This window comes from Trichoderma reesei, assembly GCF_000167675.1.
Source record: "Trichoderma reesei QM6a unplaced genomic scaffold TRIREscaffold_1, whole genome shotgun sequence".
NCBI lineage: Eukaryota > Fungi > Ascomycota > Sordariomycetes > Hypocreales > Hypocreaceae > Trichoderma > Trichoderma reesei.
In genome coordinates, this window is record NW_006711148.1 from 2,433,344 (window position 1) to 2,454,056 (window position 20,713).

Below are 20,713 nucleotides of genomic sequence, written 5' to 3' on the forward strand. Positions count from 1 at the left end.
AGCAGGGTTACCGGGTTTGCGCTTAAAAGTATATTGGGTTACACATAGTATGCAGCTGTTTGAGATCAGTGAAGTGGCTACGTATGGAATGCCATTCCCTTATTTTGAGACACACGACCTATGAGCCAAGCTGTTGGCATCACTGGCTTCCGTGTGCAAGATGCCCTTGCTTGTACAGCTTTCTCAACTCCTGCAATTGGAAGGCGTCTTCTCAGCGGTGGTAATAAAGTTCACTGTAAAGAATTGTGCGGGATACGTAAGAGAGTTGTCAAGTCTCGAAGCGTGACATAATATATTCTGAGATCGACTTCAGTTACTGTCCAATACTGATCGCAGAGGCAAAACATGGTTCGATATTTGTGCGATTGGGCCAACAAGTGGGCGATATGAATGCCATTCGCCTGGCAGCCGATCGTCGGTTGACCTCGTGAATCCTGGGCGGATATCTTTCGGCATTGACGACTGCAACCTTGCGGCCACGATCGTTGCGAAGAGGCTCGACTCGGTAGAAGAATTACCAACAAGTGCCGTACGTGACTTCAAAGCACTGTTTCAAACGGGTATTACACTGACCTTCGCCATGCGTTTGGCGAATGCATGAACACAGCCTCACTAGGTCTATATCAGGACGTGGTAATAGCGATCGGGCGGGGTGTCAGCAGTCAACGATACGACTAATAGCAGGCCATGGATTGTTCAGAATGTCTCAGGAGCTTTTGACACCATGTACACGCCTTCGTAATCAGATATTATCAGGTTACGTCAATTGATAGGCCTGATCTCGTGATACATAACTCATTACCGGGGTTGATAGTCACGCCTTTGGGCTCAGTTTGCCTCTGAACTGGTCTAGGGATTTCTCCACATACATCCGCAACCGCTGAGACGTTCGTTCTAGTCCTCTGCAACCACGTTCTAAATCACCGCCTTCGAGCTCAATTATAGGGTCAGCATCTCGTTGTTAATGACACCAGGATACTTCCGAATTTTGGCCTGCTCCTTCTCAGTCTTGGGCGATGGCCTTGTCGATGGACGACATTGATGTTCTTGTGGTTGGCGGCGGCAATGCCGGTTTCAGCGCTGCAATCTCGGCAGCTGAACCTGGTGCCCATCGCGTAATGCTCATCCATGCGTGTCCCAGGATCCAGAGGTCACTCGCCGCGCCACATACTTCACAATCCTAATACTTAGCGCGGAAGATGGCCAGGCATTGACCGCACGGCAAGAACGGTATCGTACGCAGCGGTTATCACACGATAGGCTCATTCTGAAATGGAACTCCCATCTATCCGCCCGCCAAACCTCGGCCTTTCCTCCTCTTTGCCACTCCACTAGAAGAGGTATCTGGAGTGACCGCTTGCTGCTCGCCATTGCTCGACTGGCTGTCCCACCCATCCGGCATAGAAGCGCAGCTGGCATCTGACTGCAACAAGCTGCCCAAATCCTGGGAAAGACCGGTTGCCTCGGAAAGCGGTGGAACGTCAAAGTTCAGATCCGACGGCAACTGGTCAATAGCAGAGCAGATGCTCTCAAAGTGAGCTGGCATCCACACATCATATACGTTTTTAATGAACCGATATGCTGTCCATTTATCTCTGCCATCCAATTCAGTAAAGTGAAAAGTACGAATCGGGTGCCGGTAGTACTTGATATCTTCCCTAGTTATCACCGGGTAGTGGCCGTAGATCCGTACTGACCGGTGGTCGTGTGAGACAGAGAAGGCGAGGATCCTCCGATTAACCTCATCCTCGCGCTTGACAGCACGGAAGAGCTCGATAATGCCTCGCACCGCAAGCGTCATGCTGTGGGCGTTCTGCCGGTCTGCAATGTCAAGCCCAGCAGCACCGCATTTCACTTCACAGGTCAGGAACGGGAAGTACATGTAGTATGTGGCCATGAAGAGGGACTGGTCCCCAGTGATCAAGTCGCCAATAAAGGGCGACAGCTTGTCAAGCTGGTCCTTGGTGAATGCGTCCCGTTTAAACCCAATAGAGTAGTCAGGCTGTGGGCGAGTACCGGTCAGGGGTATTGAGTTATTCCAACCTTCATTGACGCTCTCGACAAGGAATTTATAGTTCTTGTTCCGGAGTGCAAGAGATTCCGCTGAAGGAACGATAAGCCTCGAGATGTCTTGGATAATCCTCGCCTCATTCTTATTCTCGAGGTTGCAACAAGCATCCAAAAAGATTTCATCGTCGAAAAGGGTCCCCTGTGGAGCCGACTGCTCGTCATTCTGAAGGCTCCTGATGAGCTGCTTGCTTCCATCCGTAATACCAAGCTCAGAGACTCGCATGTACGAGCCCTTGGTCTGCAGCAGGAGCGGATATCGCGCATCCTTATACGGCGCACTCTTCAGCTCCCTCGGCTTCTGGTCGCTGGGCGTCGTGGATGTAGCCGAATTAGATCGCTTCCGGGACAGATTGGACGAGGACTTCTTTCTCGGAAGGTAGCGGCGGTCTATGGTGGAAGTTGTCGACGAGGTTTCCTCTGGCCAGTCCTGTTCCTCTGGCCAGCGCCCTTTCTTGGCCCAGAAGGCAACGGGATCAGTGTATATATAGGCACTGCTGCCAGTTGCTGGCTCGCAAGATGCGTCTTCTATAGATCGTGGAGGAGATGTCCGCTGTCGTTTTGGATCTGGGTCTGCTTCGCCTGCGTGTCCGGTCGAGTGCATGCGCTTGCGACCTCTGCTCTGGACAGCCGCCGTTGGTGCCTATAGATACGTGAGCCAACCTAGCTTGGAAAACGTATAACAAAAGGACAGAGGGCATACTGGTGGAGTCGGCGCCTCGCTGGATGTAGTTGGACGGAGGCGACTACATTCGGCGCGCCTGGTTGCTTGCTTTCGCGAACTGTCTCTGCGTGGCCGGATGCCCTGAGGTCGGTTTCCTGCAAGGGTCAGCGGGAGATATCCTTGGGCGCTGCGAAAGACAAGTACCTTGAGTGTTTGACCCCAGTGATGGGAGTGCCCTCTGGCCCGCCGTTTGGGCTCGAGCGCAGGCCATGGCGACGAGATCGGAGAGTCCCTGGGTATGTGTCTGGGGAAGATTCTGGGATGGAGTGACGTGTGGAGGAATGGATGACTTGGCTGCCAGCGTGCAGAATTTGGATCCACTCTGCTCTCCAATCATTAGGCGCCATACCTGTAGATGAGGTAGCAAGTAGTCATTTTGAGATCTTGGGCCCCCAATCTTCGGACGACAAAGTCCTGTCGGGTGCAAACCCCTTGCCTTCTATTCCTGCACCGACTGGATGATACCTCGGAATGAGAGCCCGAACCAGAGCTCAGGCGCCACCAAAGCTGCCCGAAGCGTTACCGGGCTGCATTGCGGGTGATGGGATTCTGAGACACCTCTGCTAAGCGAGCAGGGAAATGGTCTGGTTGTCACTCTGCTGCTTGGGACATCAACACCGGAGGTGAAAGAGGTTGATAAGGTCCCGCAGCATGTGGTATCAAAGCTCATAGTAAAGGCTGCGCTAGAACTCCTTCAATTATGGACAAGTTGCAATTTTTGCCTTCTCTTGCTGATGGTTTTCCCATCTACACAATGATTCAATAATCTCGGCTTAATCTTTCTTGATAGATCAAGCTGTCTGCCAAACTAAAATCATCATTCTTGATCATACACTGACTATATTAGGATTCGTAGATAGCTAGGTAGGTATCGACGTTCTACACAGAATCCTTCTATTCTTGACAAGGTAAATTAGGGGCTACCAGCCCAGAATCGAAGGAACGCTTCCTTCTTGGTTCTGGGCCTTGGCAGAGGCTCTGGGTTACAATCTTTTTCGTCGAGAGGCGAGCCATCATTACCCAAATTGGTCACTGCATTCTGTTGCTTGCCGAGGAAGTAATCCGTCTGGAAGAAAGCCGCCACAAGCGGGACAAAGGCTAGTGCCAGGGCCACGCTGATGCAGTAGTAGAGAGCATGGCGATACGCCGTAATAGCACCTTGGCGAATGGGATGATCAAAGTCATAAGCAGTACGAATGGACCGCATATCGCCAAAAAGCTTCTGAATAGTGGCATCCGAGGTTCCCTCGGGCAGGTACTTCCGTAGCTGGTTTGGCATCTGGTTCGACCAAATGACGGCGACAATAGCAGAACCAATCGCGCTACCAACCTTTGACCATAGGGAGAGTAGTGATACCGCAAGGGCGACGTCTTGGTGAGGGACGGAGGCTTGTGAGGCTACACGCGATCCTACAACAGACATCGAGCCGCCAATACCCACGAGAATGCTCGACATAACAAGCGCGATGGTGCTGATGGCAGCAAGACGCCCATTCAACATGATTCCCATGCCGATGAGCTTGATGCAAAGACCAATTATCTGAATGAGCTTATAGCGATGAGTCCAGCGCTGGGCCAATCCGACAAGAGGACCAGCAATACACAGTGCCAGCGTGAGAGTATTACCGTAGTAGACCCAGTCCTGGTAGCTCCATGGTTTCGCGACGTAGACATATGAGCTCCAATAGAGGCTGCGGATGTTTCCAGCAACTATAGAAAACAGTGAGAGAATGAATCTATTTCCATAGAACAAGTTGATACTTACGCATATAGAAAGAATCAATGATAATGGCCATTATGAATGTTCTGTTAAACACAAGTCGTCGAGGAGCGCTGGGGACACGGGCAACTTTCATCTCGTAGAAGACATAGGCCATCAGCAATAGACCGCCGATCACCATCATGGCGATGAGAGACTGGTTGCGCCATCCATGGTCCGCATAAGTCTTGAGCGAAAACGGCAGTAGAAGTAACGACCATCCAAAGCCAAGAAGAACGAGCCCAAACGCATCAATCTCTTCAAGATGTTTCCTCAATGACTGGGTCCACGATTGATCAATGTTGGCCGCTGGAGCGATGGTGATGTTCAGGCTGTTGCTTTGGCATTCTTGATCCACCGGAGGGTCAAAAGTACGCCTTGCGGCATTACTGAAGGCGATATTGGCCTCACCCTTCTTCTTGGCCATTCGATCGAGCCATATCAGTGCCGCAACAGCGGGACCCAATGCAATGGGCATTATGATGGCAAACATGCCGTATCCCCAGCGCCACTTATCTTGCTTCTCTAGTGCGTCGACGATCTTGCCGGAGAACCAGGTGTTGATAAGGAAGGGCGTTGAAAGCATAGAGCTGGCAAATCCTCGCCACTCAAGCGGTGTCAAGTCAGCAACAATGATGTCGTTGGTGAGATCAATACCGGAACCACCAATTGCAACGAAGACTTCGCCAACGACAAAAGCTGATATTGATTTGGATGTAGCAGTGATGATGTAGCCAATGACGTAGAATCCGAGGATCAGGAGGTATGTGTATGGTCGAGAGGTGATGTCGGAAATCTTTGCAATGAAAGGCTTCGAAACGGCACTTATGATGTTGGTAGCGATTGACAGAGTTGCCAAGACAGAACTGTGCTGCTTGAAGTAGAACGAGGCGTCGACGCTGTAGTAGGACGTCGTTGATGAGTCGAGCGAGTAAGCCCAGGCACAAACAAGGACAGAAGCTCCTACGAGCCAGAATAGCCGCCGGTTTGATCTGGTCTCCCGGTACACAGCTTCCATGCGACTGACACCGCGAGACTGAATGTCCCCACTGTTGACTGCTGGCTTGAGGGCGTCATGTCCATTGCCAGTGTCAATGGCTTCATGGCCGACGGGAACGATCTTGACTTCGGTAGACATGTTGCTGTGACACAAGAAACCGAGATAGGAGGGAAAGTTGGAGCGATGGAGAGGAACGGCCGCAATCAACCTTTTGACTTTCCAATTTTTTCACAACCTCCACCCCATTATCTTCCCCCTTCCGCCTCTTGGCATTGAAGACATTTAAGTCGTTTTAGAGTGGAACAAGCAAGGGGTTCGTAGTTTATTTCGAATAGCGTCTGACACCAGCCCATAATACTTATCTGATCTGATTGATACGAAACCCATCATTCGTTCAATTGGAATCTGCCACCTTACTTTATGGGGCAAACCTACAGGAATAGCTAAACGCTTACCGGGAAAATTTTGTCAAGCTGGGGGTCTCGAAAGAGCACACTAGCTAGCATGTCCCAAGCTTGCAAACTTGGCAGCCGGGTCTGCTGTAAGTTAGTTAACTGGCAATGAGGAGACTTGCAAGCAAACCGATGTCCCATTGCAGCAAGTTATCGACAGGTACTTGGAAACAAATTGAACCAGAGAAACATGTGACGATTAACTGCAAAAGCCACATATCTGTACAAATGAATGTGGAGACAGAACAATTCATGAGCTTTTCGCTATATGCTACTAAGACAGCAACTCCAGTAGATCGAATAGTCCATTGAGTCTTGATATTTATCAACCAAGGCGCGCCAGTAAGTCCCATTGTCCAACATAAGAAACGAGCATATAACTAAGCCTGATGTCGTTAAGACATCTCTAATGGGTGTTCCATCTGATTGCTAGAATGGATGCGTAAGGATCTAAGTACTAATGGCATCTTTTAGCCTTGCTCGCAACTGGAAGGTAATAGATGCAACGCAAAGACCTTCTCACTCAAAGACGAAAAGATAAGCAAGTTCGGGATCATAAATCACTGCACTCGCATTGCATTAGCCCGACAGCGAGACACGTTCACAACATCGGCTTTATGGCCCCTCCTATTGCGCCATATGTTGACTAGATTCCGAACCAGAGCGTTGCGGGAAACACATAAACGAGCTCATACTCAGGTCACTGGGAACTATCGCATTAAGCAAGCGCAAGACACAGTGTGTTTCTGTCCATGTGTCAGAACGGATCGGCTTGGTCTAGTACACCATTTAATCACACATAAAGCTCAAAGCAGCTTCCGAATCTGACAGCTTGACATTCTGTTCCATGACTGCAATTTAGCCGGATGGTGATGCGAACTGCAAGTTGATGGTGATATCCTGCCATCTCAGACTGATCCACTATGGTGCGATTGACAATTCGAGTCAAAGACCCAGCATACAAAACGGCGCCAGAGGCTTTGACTGAGGTCCAACAACGCATTTCCTTCTTACATTCAGGGCAGGACAGTCCAGTTTCTCCGACCGCCATTCAATACAATGGCTCGCTTCATCCTACAGACGCTGCTCGCGATAGCTGTAGCGACGTCGGCTCTGCCCACCGACAACTCGACAAACTTTGTCGGTCCCGAGAATGGAAACCTGGTCATCGTTGGCGGCGGCTCGCTAGACGATTCCATTCTGCAGAAAGTCATTGATCTCGCTGGCGGTAATGACAGCTCCATTGTCGTCATCCCGACCGCTCAGGGCGACCCAAGCTACGACCAGAATGCTGCCAATGCAGATGACTTCCGTCGACTGGGATCCAAGAGTGTCACCGTTCTGCATACATATGACCCCGAGGTTGCCAACACCGAAGAATTCGTCCAACCACTCGTTAACGCCACTGGGGTATGGTTTGGTGGCGGTCGGCAGTGGCGTCTGGTTGACGCCTATGCAGGGACGCTCACCGAGCAGAAGATTCGTGCGGTGCTGGATGCTGGTGGTGTCATCGGAGGATCCTCGGCCGGAGCATCCATCCAGGGAGACTTTCTTGCTCGAGGCGATACAAAGAGCAACAGCCTCATCATCGGCGACCACCAGCAGGGCTTTGCCTATGTGAAGAACGTGGCCATCGACCAGCATGTTCTTGTACGCAATCGCCATTTCGACATGCTCAATGTCCTCAAATATAAGCCAGGCATTCTCGGTATTGCAATCAACGAGAATACTGCGGTACATGTATCGCAGAACACGGCCGAAGTATTTGGTGCCAGCTACGCCATCATCTATGATGGCACATACTGGTCTCGAGATGGCGACGATGCAAACCAGATCCCGGATCCTTCAGGCTTATTTTACTTTCTGAGACAAGGCGACATATATGATCTCGGGCTTCGCAAAGTGGTTCACGCCTCTTGATAGCTCAGGTGCACTGGTACCTAAGGACAATAAACAAGCGTCATCGGTCATGTCTGCATCTTAACGAGCCATAACTATCTGTGAACCGATGTACGGATAGCCTTGTTAGTGCGGTGGGCTGATGTGTAAATGGCAAAGAACTCATTCTTCTTCCCTCGTCTTATAGTCAGGTTGGAATTAGGAAACATGGTTGCCAGAAGTGGTGGAGTCGTTGCTGAGTCGCAAAGGGGCCCTAGTAGTCCGGTCCGTCTCTACGGATCACCCAGGAGTTGTATAAAGTACTCGAAGATGCTGCCTCCCATAGGTACCAAATCGTGTCCAGATCGAACAAGGATCTTCATATCTGCTCCCTGTATGAATCGCACTCTCCAATCTGCTAGTCATCGCCTTGCATAACAATGGGAAGCCTGAGTGTCATCTTCTCCTCCAACATGCCACTGAAGCTGAGATTTGTGTCTAATTACTTCAGTAAGAGAAGCGCCACCGAGGGTCTTTATCCCCCTGCCAATCGACTGCATCACCCACATTCTCAACCTCTGGTGAAATGTCAGCTCTGGCCTTGTTTTCAGACTTCAAACGCCATCCAATATAACAAGCCACGACGGCATTTGCGCAAAGATATGCCAGAGCCACTGAGTGTCCAACAACAAATCTCGGCCCGTCATTTGCTCGATATAGCTGTGTCCCCATGACAGCCCCCAGATTGCCGATGCTGATCTGCATGGCATTCGCAATGGCTCTCTTCGTCTGACCAGATACATTGATTGCCGGCCATGAAAGCACAAGTGCCGTCGACGGGTAGATACCCGCGGCGGCGAGAAAAGTGCCCACGTACGACACGCCGGGTCGGGCAACGGGGTCAGTATTTGCCAGCAAAATGATGTATCCGATGGCGGCGATGAGAGAGGACCCAGCGAGAAAGACGGCCCTCTTACCCAGCTTCTCAGATGCGACGGCGACTGCTACTGTGGTGACAAACGCCAATGCATATGGAGGAATCGTCAGTAGCTGAGCCTTTGCTGCTGTGTATCCGAGATTGCTGATGATTGTCGGCTGAAGTCTGGTTTAGTGAAGGATTCTCCATAACAGACCGCAACGCGCTGAATAACTCACCAAGAACAAGGACAGTGTATAGAGTGGCAGGCTCATCGTATGAAAGCCCAAGCTATATAGCCAACAATTTGGGTCTCGGATGGCTTCTAGTACGGCAGCCCAATTGAACTCCTCTTTAATCATGGCGTCGGAGTCTGCGGCCAACCTCGTTTGAATGAGCTCTCTCTCGGGCTTGGTGAGAAATTTGGCAGTATCGGGATAATTCTCAATGAACCAGTACGCAATAGTAGCGACAACAACTGTCGCAATCCCTTCCTAGGCAGAGGTGTTACTTGCGTGGTCTCTGGGTGAAGAGGCTTTGGAGGACAAACCAAGATGAAAATCCAACGCCATCCGTTGTGCCAAACCACGCCTGCCATCTTGCCGATTCCCTGGCAGTTCACATTCAGTCTTGACGTCACGATTCGGAGGTTGCGCAATACTTACATATGCTAATATGCCACCGAATGCGCCTGCAAGGGACGCTGCGCTGAAGAACAAAGAGATACGATACTGTCGCTCCCTTCGCTTGTACCACATCGAGAGGTAGAATACAACACCTGGAAAGAGCCCGCTTTCTGTCACACCTAAGAAGAATCGGGCCACAAAAAAGCCCTGGAGGTTCTGGACAACTCCGAGAAGCGTGGCGACAATGCCCCAAGCGATTGTCAGTGTTGGAAGCCATAAACGTGGGCTTGTCCTTTTGAGTATGACGTTGCAAGGAATCTAGCGGTACTGTCAGCGAAAGTTGCTCAGTATCAGAGGGGATATTAGAGGTAATATGCGAACCTCGAAGAGTACATAACCGATAAAGTAGAGGGTCAGCCCGGTAAGATACTGATTACCTGCTATAGGGAAGTTAGAGGTTTGACTCCCAGAATTGAAATGCGGGTAGTATCGAACTCATATGCAGGTCATTGACCATGCCCTCAATACGGGCATTCCCAACTGAGAGAGGTTAGCTGAGTTCCGAAACAGCAACATTTGCGCCAACCTACCATTACTACGGTCAAGAAACGAGAGGAGATACAGCACGCCAACCGCGGGCAGGAGCCTCCTATCCAACTTGCGGAGCAGTGATCTCTCGTTACGCTCATTGTCTATGCCTATGGCTTCGATTTCTGCGTTTGGATCATGCGATTTGCTCATCTCATCTGCCATTTCCCTACAGTATATGAGAGTTTCGTTACTAGTTCAGGTCTCGTGTCGATAATCCCTTTTGCCTACCTAGGCACTGTCACAACTGAACCTTTCTACCTTATATATACCAAATTATATCCCAGTCACAAATGGAGATCTATCACTTTTACTTCATTGTTATTGGACTACAATTATGGAAGCGATATGGTTAAGACCGTCTGCGTTATTATGCAATGCGGTTTTCGTGATCCAAGGCTAAGATCACGTCAAACATGGAGTCAGCACGCCATTGGGGCAGGCACCCCACCATATCATCCGCGTCATGGTAAAAAACAGCCCCTCTACCTGCTGTGCGAGGTCTTCCAAGGTACCTCGGCGTGTGTGCCGGACAAGGTCTCCATTGCCCTGTATGTATTCGCTGGAAAATAGCCCCAAGATGCCATGCTTCCTAGATGATCTCCTAGATATCATTTGAGGTCGTCGGGAATGACGAAGTCTGGACTGAGGTCGAACACTGCATATACGTCTTTGTAAACATCCTAGGTATTGAGGTGAAATGGCGACGTTGATCATCCGAGGAGAATGGCTCGGCAGTCACGTTCTAGGCATATGGTGCGGACAGTCTGGTAAACGGCTTGGCTGATCGCACTTATCGATTCGTCAGGTATCATGAAAGGAGGTATGGTGTTGCCGAAGTACTATATGGAAGACTGTTCTTGCATCTTCAGGAGAGGTGACTGATTGACCACTCCAACTATCAGTCTCAATCATTGCCAACGCGCCCAACGACATCCTATCAGCCCGGTTGCCGCGAACCAGTCGCGTGGCTATAGCTCCCAAAGCAGTTTCCGCTGACTGGCTTCATCCGATTCAATTGGCTAAGGCAAAAGAACGCCACATTAGTCCTTTGTTCTAGTCTTTCTGGCTTGAAGCCCATCTTGGCGAGATTATCAATCAAGATGATAGATAAGACGGATTTGCCAAAGCCCGGGTTAACTTCATCCAACAGCCCAGGTTATTACAGACGTCATGCAATAGGACTAACTATAGATGGACAGCACCCAGTTAAGCCACGCATTGGGATCTTCATCCTGAAGAGCACGACGCGCGTGGGAATTCTTTAGACGCAAGTACTTTGGATCATCGAGTTACCATCATCATATGCTCGGGTATGTTCGAACAGTGATATTCGTATGGTCGCATTATCAGGACTCCTGAGCCTTCTTCAGCTCGCGTATTTGCAGTTATACCATACATTGGCATCTTCGATTGCGGTTATATACAATCTGCCAAAGAGTGCTTACTACTAATAGCCAGTAGCCCAGACTGTTCTCTCTGCGCTTGTCTTTTATCAGGCTTCCCTCTTGGACATGTTGCTGGAAGTCGCTGTAGCCTTGCTAATAAGGGAAAGCTCTTGAAGGTTCATTGTTGCTAAATCCTAGCTCCAGTGCATGCTGAGCCTGAAGTGAGGCGACAAATCCTGACTCAAAGCACCAAAGGAGCAGGTCTGTTTCCAGTTACAGACGCTTCATTCTTGCTAGAAGTTCCTTCGCGAGCCGCATGGATACCTCAACCACATTGGGATACACAAAGCCCAAGGCCTCTGCAAGCCGGCTTGATTCCCTCGCCGAGTTGTGGAGGCTTTTGCCATGTCTCGAACGAGGGTATATATATATGGAGGATCAATGCTAAATCTGGACATTTTCAGACATTCTTTTGAATGAGCTAAGCAATTGAGTACCAAGTGTCACTCCGAGAGTTCAAAATAGTACCATCTTTTATTACAGCAGACGACCAGATGGGGAGACAAGCCTCAAGAATAAACCATATGGTGCCCCAGAGGGCTGCTGCGTGCTCGGGCTTGACCTGGACGAAAACCCCGATGATGTCAAAACAGGGCGCAGAGCCGTTCATAAAGGAAGCAACTTTCTCCGCGCACCGTTGTATTCTGCTGTTTTCTTATGTGTTCGCAGATTTCGCGGCGGGTATTTGCCGGCATCTCGCTGTGGTCTGCGAAACGCTTGGAGTGGCGTCTGTCGGCTTCCCTTGGCCCTTCGCGAACGGTTAGTAGGGCGACATTAGAGATGATATCACATCTGCAGCCCAGCGCTACCACGAACAAATCAGGTGCTTACGACTCCAGCGTGGAGATCATACATGCCTGCGCATTAGATGCATTTGCCGTTTGCTACTTCTCATAAGCTAGCTTGCTAGATGGCTATTTGATTTCCTCCACTAAAAGTCTTGCCTGTCCTTAGTAGAGAATAAGGCAGCTTAGGGTAGCACTATGTTAGGTAGTGGCAGAATACTTTCGCTGAGAATATTAGAAGCTCCGTGTATGTCTTCCGCATCTAGTTGTAGGATCTGAATGCGCTCTGAAATAGCTTATGGAGATTGATTGACTTATTTTTGACGCTCTTTTCTTTGTCCGAATCCGCATTGAGCAGTGGATGGTGATGTTATTTATGGCCGTTAATGCCGACCAGGAGAGTCACTTAGCGGGATGATAAACTTTAGTCTTCTGAGATTAAGATACTGAGCCGTAATTAAATACTGGCATTGCATTTTGAGGCAAAGTACTATCTGCATATTGCGCACTGCCATAGTTTTGTCTGCCTGGCCCTACCTGCAGCTGCTTATCGCTCCCCATTAGAGCACCATGCAATGTGCTAACAAGTATTCATAAAGATGTGAAGCGGAACGCTGGCTGAAACAGCGTAGTTGGGAACATTAACCACTTCCGAAACTCTGAGGCTCATAGAGACACTGGCTAGCATATATGCCTCGATCCGCGTTAAGTCCCTTGTTTGCACCATGTACTCGATAATACCGCGCACGGCCTTGCGGGTAGCTTCCAACAGATCCGAGTCAATGCCGAGGACGGCATAATATCCCCCATCTTTAGCCAGAGTGAGTGTTGATGAAGGGGCAGTGTAATTGGGAGAAGTAACCCAACTCATATCCTTCCTAACTGTGAGTCGTAGCTTCACCTGCATGGGAGTCTCAATGGCTGTCCCGCACACTTCTCCATCACCCTGAGCAGCATGACCGTCTCCGCAGCTGAACAATGCGCCGGGAGCTTTCACGGGTAGAAAGAGCTTCGTCCCAGCGACAATGTGACGGGTGTCAATGTTCCCTCCTGTGTCAAGCGGTGGTATCGTAGGAAACTCGCCTTCCGCCGGAGCTACTCCCATAACTCCAAGAAATGGGTGGGTTGGAATTCGGATACCGTCCTTGAATGTCGCATATGAACCCTGGGGATCGAGTTGCCAGATCTTTAGCTGAGCCTCTGGAAAATCCTTGGTCAGGAGGCCAAATCCAGGCATGATGGCAGTCCAGCCCCATTCGGCGGTTTTGAGCTCCAACACTTCGACTTCGAGAGTGTCGCCCGGTTCCGCGCCACGAACGTAGACGGGCCCAAAGAGGGGATCTGCTAGCTCAGCCTTGAATTTGAGTACGTCTTCGATGGTCGAAACGGTTGTGATCTGCCCATTGCTCCCATCAATAGTGTCAAAGGTTACAATGTCGTGTGAGTCCACAGTTAACACTGGTATAATGGCTTTGGACCACTTGAGGTGGCTCTGTCCGCTGTGGACGTGGAAAGTCGAATTGATCTGAGGAGTTGTCATGGCTGGTAGTGAGGCAGTGTCGTCTCGGCCTACGACGGGAACTGGAACGCTGGAGGCAATTCTTTAGCCTGTAAAACGAATATCGTGAGTTATCTCAATGCGATTTGACGTCAAAATCGGCATCAATTCGCCAACTCCTGGAGGCTAAAAGGAGATGCAGGTCAGGTGAGAGGAGCAAAGACATGGTTGAGCAAATGCTGAGTGGTTATTAGAAGACCTTAAGCCTGCGATTTTAACCGGAAGGTGGAGCTTGCCAATTTCAAGATGGACAGGCAAGACAGGGTATGGAAAAAGTCCATGCAGCCGGCTTACACTCCTCTTATCATGGCGGATAAACAACAAGCATGCGCTTCCCTCACCTATAGTACCAGCCTTCTAATGTGCGCGAGCAACGGAAACTACATCCACGTCTTTAAGGGTGATCCGTTTCCTTAGCTGCATGAGGTCTGTAATGGATGCTCGGTCTTCTTGTACTATTCCGCTTCATTGATGAGATCCCAATGAATGCGTGGGCCCTCGAACCTCATGAATGCTGGTTTACAAACACGAAAAGCGTTCAATACCACGACAGATTGTCAGAAAACTTGTCCTCTGATAGCGTCTCGTTCGAGATTGTGTCTAGCAACACATGCGTAATCCCAGCTGCCGACCTTCCTTATAGTAATTTAGCGGGCAATAAGCCTTAATGAAAGGGCAAATTGTGAAGCCGTCACAACGTTGACTTTCCTCTCAACATCACTCGCGAGCGCGACGCATAAAGCGCCATTCGACAAATGCCAGAGGTTGCAATCCCAACAGCCACCCCCTTCAGGACCTTCCCAAGAGCGTATCGTCTCCTTTACTGCAGTCATTCTCCACGAAGGGGGACACGAGGGAGGGATAGCTTCAGCGAGGGCAGAGACAAGCACGATATTGCTATAAGCCACTGCTACGCACGACACCTAACGAATGTAGATGACCGCAATTTCACATGCCACGTTGCCTCGATTTTGGAGAGATGGCGTCTCGGTCGCACAGATGCTAAGCCTTCGCTCCCTCTGGATTGAATCGCTCTGCATCACACCAGGACGACGTGTATGGGAACCCAAAGAATCGGTCAATGACTAGATGTGTACAGTGTTACACGAGGCGTACCGCTTCTTCGGCGCCACATGCGGAATTTCCACAGCCAAAGCTTCAAGAGGTTTACGCGACACGGCCCGAACGGCCACCAACTTGACAATATCGCCCAGCGGCCCGACGGCGTATGTACCTTGGCGTCCAGCTCCCGTTTCCAAAGAGCAGGGATCGCTCGGGATAGGCCACTGCCAATCCGCCAAGCTGGGAATCGCTTCAGCCACATGGGTCTAGGGTCTGCAGAGCACGCTCTCGTATGTACAGCGCCGAAGGACGGAAGAGCCAAAGCGCTCAAGGGCGGTCCACTCGCGTAGACCCCGTCTGACGGCCAACACACTAGTCTCCCTTTATCCACAGAGCATGGTGAGCCAATTGAACGCAACAGGGACGTCAACTACATCGGCAAATGCAATGTGGCCGCCGACTATACCAGCAGTGCGGTGACCAGACATACGGATCGTCTCTCTGCCTTGCGCGGGTTGGCCAAAAGCCCATGCTTCAATGTAGAAACGTGTGCCTTGCAGGACTCCGAAATACGAGCCTCATCAAAAGCTGAGCTGGTGGCGCTCAAAACGGGCCGGAGGAATGTGTCGCGTTGCCGTGGTCCTGGACCTCGAGGTTTGGCCCCGCCCAATTCCCTTTCAACAAAGTGGAATGACCCAACTCGATGGTACGCCAACGTGGCAGAGTCTAAGCCCATAGCCGCATATGTCAGCCATGAGCTTCAGCCCTGAGACAAGTAATCAGAGCGTGGGAAGATAAAAGGCAACCTCAATGGCAATGACTCGTAATGATTACTCTGCGCTACTCCTATCAAATTATTTGTCTCTTGCAACCATATGCTGACCTATTCACTGACTCAAGTCCCGGAGGATGCCTAAGTAGTATCACAGGGGGACACCATGCAATCGGCAACAACTGCCGGTGACCCATAAACCGCAACGTTTCTCTTACTGCCATTGGGTTAAATTAAGGTGTATGAGTTGCTTAGATATCTTCCTCTGCAGCTGTTTATCTCTAGAATAAGAAGGAGACTGACAAAGCGGTGTATATACCCTGTTGTCACGTCTGAATTGATAACAAGAGTTAGTGGACCGAGGGTTGTTTATTATCATATGCAGTGCTCGATTGTTACTTTCCAGAACGTTAGTGAGAATTCACACTTCAACTACTGCCCAGGAAATCAAAGACAAAAGGGCATCATGACTCAAGATACGGATACTGCTTGTACATCATATCAGTTGAACCTATCCTTACTAAGGGGCTTGTAGACTCTCCACGTACCCTTTGCCAGTTAGGGGGAACCTTGAAAAAGAAAAAAACCCAAGTATAATTCGAGACATTTCTCTTGCTCCTTGCTTCGATACTCTAGCTTCCGACTTTCTTAAACCTCGACTCTGGTTTTATCCCCTGTAACAACTGTCTTCTTTACACACCTCCTTTACCATGTTGCCAACGATAGTCGGCGTGACTGGAATGTGGCATCCAGCAAGCTGCTTCGAGGACCTCGAGGCCGCGTTCAAAGCAAAGGGTTATCCGTTTGTTAGTCAGGACGCGCCTGGTATTCTGGATGAGGATCCATTCAATAGCACAGTGGACAAGGATTCCGAATCCCTAAGGAAGAATATTCTTCTCCCACTCCTTGCCGAAGGCAAAGATGTTGTCCTTCTCATGCACTCTTATGGTGGCGTCTATGGCTCAGCCGCCGTTGATGGGTTGAGCGTTCGAGAGAGGAAGAAAGCAGGCCTGAAAGGAGGTGTGACAGGCCTTGTCTACGTTACCGCTGTTACGCCAGCTGTTGGGAAATCCTTGCTCGACATGATGGGGCTTACGCCGGAGAATCTTCCACCACATGTTGTGCTGGACGTAGGTTGCTAAGCTCTATTTGTTATAACAAGAGACCAACAAGCTAACAGTGACTACTCTGACAGGAGCCAAGAGGGCAGATTTTGTTGATCGAGCCAGAAAAGCACATGTTTCATAATCTCTCGAAGTGTGAAGCCGAGAAATGGATTTCCAAGATCAAACCTCAATCCTTTTGTTCTATTGATACGCCTGTATCATATTCCGCTCTGGAGGACGAGAACTACAAAGGTCTGGCTGGGTATATACTTTGTGGGAGCGACCAGATTCTCTCACTAGAGGCGCAGAAGTATTACGCAGGTATCTCGGGCATTAGGCACACTGTACTAGTTGAAGAGGCAACTCATGCCTTCTATGCCGGCACTTGTGAGCAGACTGTTGAGGCAACCACCTCGCTGTTAGCTTGCGTAGCCAACGCAGCTGTTCAGTAGATAGAGCTCTATGCTACACAAACCGGACGAAGGACTGGACCAGAAAGGCTACAATTATAAACTTGCATACAGAAAGAAGTATGTAAGCTCCGTAGCAAACAGCAAATACGACTTCGCAGTTGTTAAATCAGTCGCAAGACCTCCACACATCCGTGCTAGCATCACACTACAGCTCTGCATTTTGCTTTCTGTGCACCTAGTCTGAATCGACTGCTGAAAATTGATAACATCCTTGCGATATGAAATGTTCCAGCCCCCTAGCTACCCATGCTCAGACATGGAGTAATAGAACTACCTTGTCCGGACGTGAGAACGGTACCCCGGTCCGGTTCAGTCCGGCGGTATATGTATATCTCGATCGAGTTCGCAACTACTATGGACTCTCTTCTCCCCGGCAATCCTTTCCAAACCCGAGCCCATTTGTCATTACATTATCTACCATTGCCAAGGTGGAGAGAACGAAGCCATGTCAAATACAACAGGTCCGTCTGAGAATGCTGCTTTCCTGGCAGAAAACAGACAAGCAGAGGTGTATGCTGTGGCCACCGTATTCTTCGTTCTAAGCCTTCTGGCTCTGTCCGGACGTCTTGCTGCCGCACGGTTTGCCAGGAAGCCTTTGTGGTGGGATGACTGGTTCGCGATAATCGCTGCAGTAAGTCAACTGTCTCATCACTCTTCAAGCATCACGAAGTCCTTTGCGCTGATTTTAGACGTAGATCTGCGGTATCGGTGGCTACATTACCACGATGCTCTATCTCCGGTTTGGTCTAGGGCGACATGCTGTGGTAGTTGCTCAAGAAGACCCGCAGAATCTTTCTCGATTTCTCCAGACCATTGTTGCAAACGAAATTGTTTACACAACAGGGCTGGCCTGCGCAAGACTGTCTATCGTATTCTTGTACTATCGCATCTTTGGTTCGTCAAACATGAGGTATTTCCTTCATGGATTTACAGCCCTTGTACTGGCCTGGACTATTGGTACTGTAAGTCAAGAATGCTGTACCTCTACTTGACTGTTGCATGTTCCTTTACTGAGAGATTTTCCAATAACAGTTTGTCCCCTCCATTCGAACGTGTTGGCCAATCAGTAGTTTCTGGGACGGTACGAATCAAAACTGCATTGACCTTCACGGCTTCTATGTTGGTGTTGCAATCGGCAGTATTGTGACTGATTTCGGACTTATGGTATTACCCATGCCTTATATATGGAACCTGAAAGTTGCAATGTTCCAAAAAGTTCTACTGGCGTTAACTATGATCTTTGGAGGCTTGTGAGTACCTATGTCCTATATGCCAGGAGGATATAAAAGATAATACTAACTTCAACCCATAGTGCATGTTTTGTCACTATATTTCGTCTTGCTATTGTGGTGTCTTTGGATCTATCTGATCTCACTTGGAATACAGTGGATCAGATTATCTGGACGACCTTGGAGTTATTCTGGTAAGAAGGAAGCTGGATGTATAACCCAACTGCCATGTCTGACAGCTATTCTAGTGCTATCATATGCGCATGCCTTCCAACACTACGCCCTCTTATTAAGCGTGCTCGAGGAGTTCTAGGATTGCCGGGTTGGAGTTCGAGAGGAGACGGCAATCTAGAAGGAGGTAAAAGCGGCAATTCTAGCCTAGGGCCAATCTTTCCAACAGCACATGAGTACTACTCTATGTAATATTATGACTTGATACTTATTTGCAAGTGCTTTTTTACCTAGGGTAAGGTAGGGCTACAAGGACTCCTCCTACTTACACTATAATATATCTCTATATAAGCTATAGTAGTCTTTATAAATACTAAGTATTAAGACCTATAAAGTGGCAATATAATAAGACTATAGTATATAAAAGAGCATTACTATATAAAATAACAAGGCCATAGTAAGAACGTCTATCTAAAGGAAGAGGAGAAAGACTTTAAAGAGGAGTAAGACTACATAAACAAGGTTATATTAAGAAAGACATTATAGAAAAAGTTAGCAAGACCACACACAGGAGCAAGACGGCAGGGAGCAAGACTATATAGAGAAGTAAGACTACATAGAGCAAGACTCTATAAAGGAGCAAGACTATATAAAGGAGCAATACCACACAGAGGAGCAAGATAACATAGAGGAGCAAGACTACAGAGAGCAACACCACACAGAGTAGCAAAACTACAGGGAGCAAGACAATATAAAGGAGCAACACCACACAGAGGAGCAACACCACACAGAGGAGCAAGACAACACAGAGGAGCAAGACAACACAGAGGAGCAAGATAACACAGAGGAGCAAGACAACATAGAGGAGCAAGACAACACAGAGGAGCAAGACAACACAGAGGAGCAAGACAACACAGAGGAGCAAGACAACACAGAGGAGCAAGACAACACAGAGGAGCAAGACAACGTAGAGGAGCAAGACAACACAGAGGAGCAAGATAATATAGAGGAGCAAGATAATATAAAGGAGCAAGATAATATAAAGAAGTAAAATAATATAAAGGAGTAAGACTATAAAAAGCAATACTATATAAAGTAGTAAAACTATAAAGAGTAAGATAATATAAAAAAGTAATATTATATAAAAAAGTAAAATAATATAAAAAAGTAAAATAATATAAAAAAGTAAAATAATATAAAAAAGTAATATTATATAAAGTAATAATATTATAAAAAGTAAAATAATATAAAAAAGTAATATTATATAAAAAAGTAAAATAATATAAAAAAGTAAAATTATAAAAAGTAATAAAATTATAAAAAGTAAAATAATATATATATAATTATATTTTATTTATAAAGTAAAAGTTAAAATAAAAAAATAAAATTCTTTTTTAAATTTTAAGCTAAAATAAATATAAATAATATAATAAAGTTTATTAAAAGATTTATATTTTAAAACCTTTTTTAAATTTTTAATAGTATTTTTTTAAAATTAATTATAAAATATTTTAAATTTTTATATTAAAATATTCTTAGTTTAGTATTATATAATTTAATAAAAAATATATTTTAAGTATAATATAAATTAAAAACTTACTAAGCTTAAATAAAAAAGCCTTACTTAATAAAAAATACCTTTTTATTTAATTTAGCTTAATTTTTTTAATTAATAAAAATTAAGCTATATTATTAAGCCTTTTTTATTTTTTTTTACTTTTAGCTAAGCTATTATATAATATTAACTTTTATACTTTATTTTTACTTTTTACTTTTATTAATATTACTTAAGCCTAAGTATTATAACTTAATACTTATAATTATAATAATAAGCTACTTTTAATAAATAAAGCTAAATAAATATTAATTTACTTAGCTAATTAAAAATAAATTATTAAATAATTAAAATAATTTATTAATTTAAATAAAATTATTTAAAATTATAAATAATTTATTTTTAAATTATTAAGACTTTAAAATAATTTAGCTAAAATAACTAAATATATAAATTATAATAAAAATAAAGAATTTAATTAAGTAAGCAGTAGTAATAGTAAGTAATTATATTTAAATTAAAGCTTAAAAAGCTTAAAAGTAAA

At 47.2% G+C, this 20,713-nt stretch overlaps 7 protein-coding genes across 7 annotated transcripts; 3 read left to right on the top strand and 4 right to left on the bottom strand.

Annotated features, from left to right (window-relative positions):
• Positions 1-1,306: 1,306 nt before the first annotated feature.
• Positions 1,307-2,581, bottom strand: TRIREDRAFT_29115 (uncharacterized protein; the record flags this gene model as incomplete). The annotated part of the gene is made up of 1 exon (XM_006960958.1): positions 1,307-2,581. A coding segment is annotated over one exon (1,275 nt), but the record flags the coding sequence as incomplete, so codon positions are not given.
• Positions 2,582-3,704: 1,123 nt separating this feature from the next.
• Positions 3,705-5,688, bottom strand: TRIREDRAFT_53378 (uncharacterized protein; the record flags this gene model as incomplete). The annotated part of the gene is made up of 3 exons (XM_006961744.1): positions 3,705-4,501; positions 4,557-4,859; positions 4,962-5,688. 3 exons carry the CDS (start codon positions 5,686-5,688, stop codon positions 3,705-3,707), a joined length of 1,827 nt encoding a protein of 608 aa, XP_006961806.1.
• A 1,373-nt stretch (positions 5,689-7,061) lies between these two features.
• TRIREDRAFT_103039 (uncharacterized protein) lies at positions 7,062-7,922 on the top strand (the record flags this gene model as incomplete). The annotated part of the gene is made up of 1 exon (XM_006961285.1): positions 7,062-7,922. The coding sequence occupies one exon, from the start codon at positions 7,062-7,064 to the stop codon at positions 7,920-7,922; it is 861 nt and encodes a 286-aa protein (XP_006961347.1).
• Positions 7,923-8,387: 465 nt separating this feature from the next.
• Positions 8,388-10,163, bottom strand: TRIREDRAFT_54461 (uncharacterized protein; the record flags this gene model as incomplete). Its single annotated transcript, XM_006961745.1, has 7 exons — positions 8,388-8,975; positions 9,036-9,290; positions 9,347-9,406; positions 9,462-9,740; positions 9,804-9,862; positions 9,918-9,962; positions 10,013-10,163. The coding sequence occupies 7 exons, from the start codon at positions 10,161-10,163 to the stop codon at positions 8,388-8,390; spliced, it is 1,437 nt and encodes a 478-aa protein (XP_006961807.1).
• A 2,660-nt stretch (positions 10,164-12,823) lies between these two features.
• TRIREDRAFT_103041 (uncharacterized protein) lies at positions 12,824-13,783 on the bottom strand (the record flags this gene model as incomplete). The annotated part of the gene is made up of 1 exon (XM_006961746.1): positions 12,824-13,783. One exon carries the CDS (start codon positions 13,781-13,783, stop codon positions 12,824-12,826), a length of 960 nt encoding a protein of 319 aa, XP_006961808.1.
• Positions 13,784-16,351: 2,568 nt separating this feature from the next.
• TRIREDRAFT_42043 (uncharacterized protein) lies at positions 16,352-16,726 on the top strand (the record flags this gene model as incomplete). Its single annotated transcript, XM_006960984.1, has 1 exon — positions 16,352-16,726. A coding segment is annotated over one exon (375 nt), but the record flags the coding sequence as incomplete, so codon positions are not given.
• Positions 16,727-17,921: 1,195 nt separating this feature from the next.
• On the top strand, positions 17,922-18,641 carry TRIREDRAFT_53452 (uncharacterized protein; the record flags this gene model as incomplete). Its single annotated transcript, XM_006961286.1, has 3 exons — positions 17,922-18,176; positions 18,247-18,464; positions 18,527-18,641. Coding segments are annotated over 3 exons (588 nt in total), but the record flags the coding sequence as incomplete, so codon positions are not given.
• Between the last annotated feature and the right edge of the window lie 2,072 nt (positions 18,642-20,713).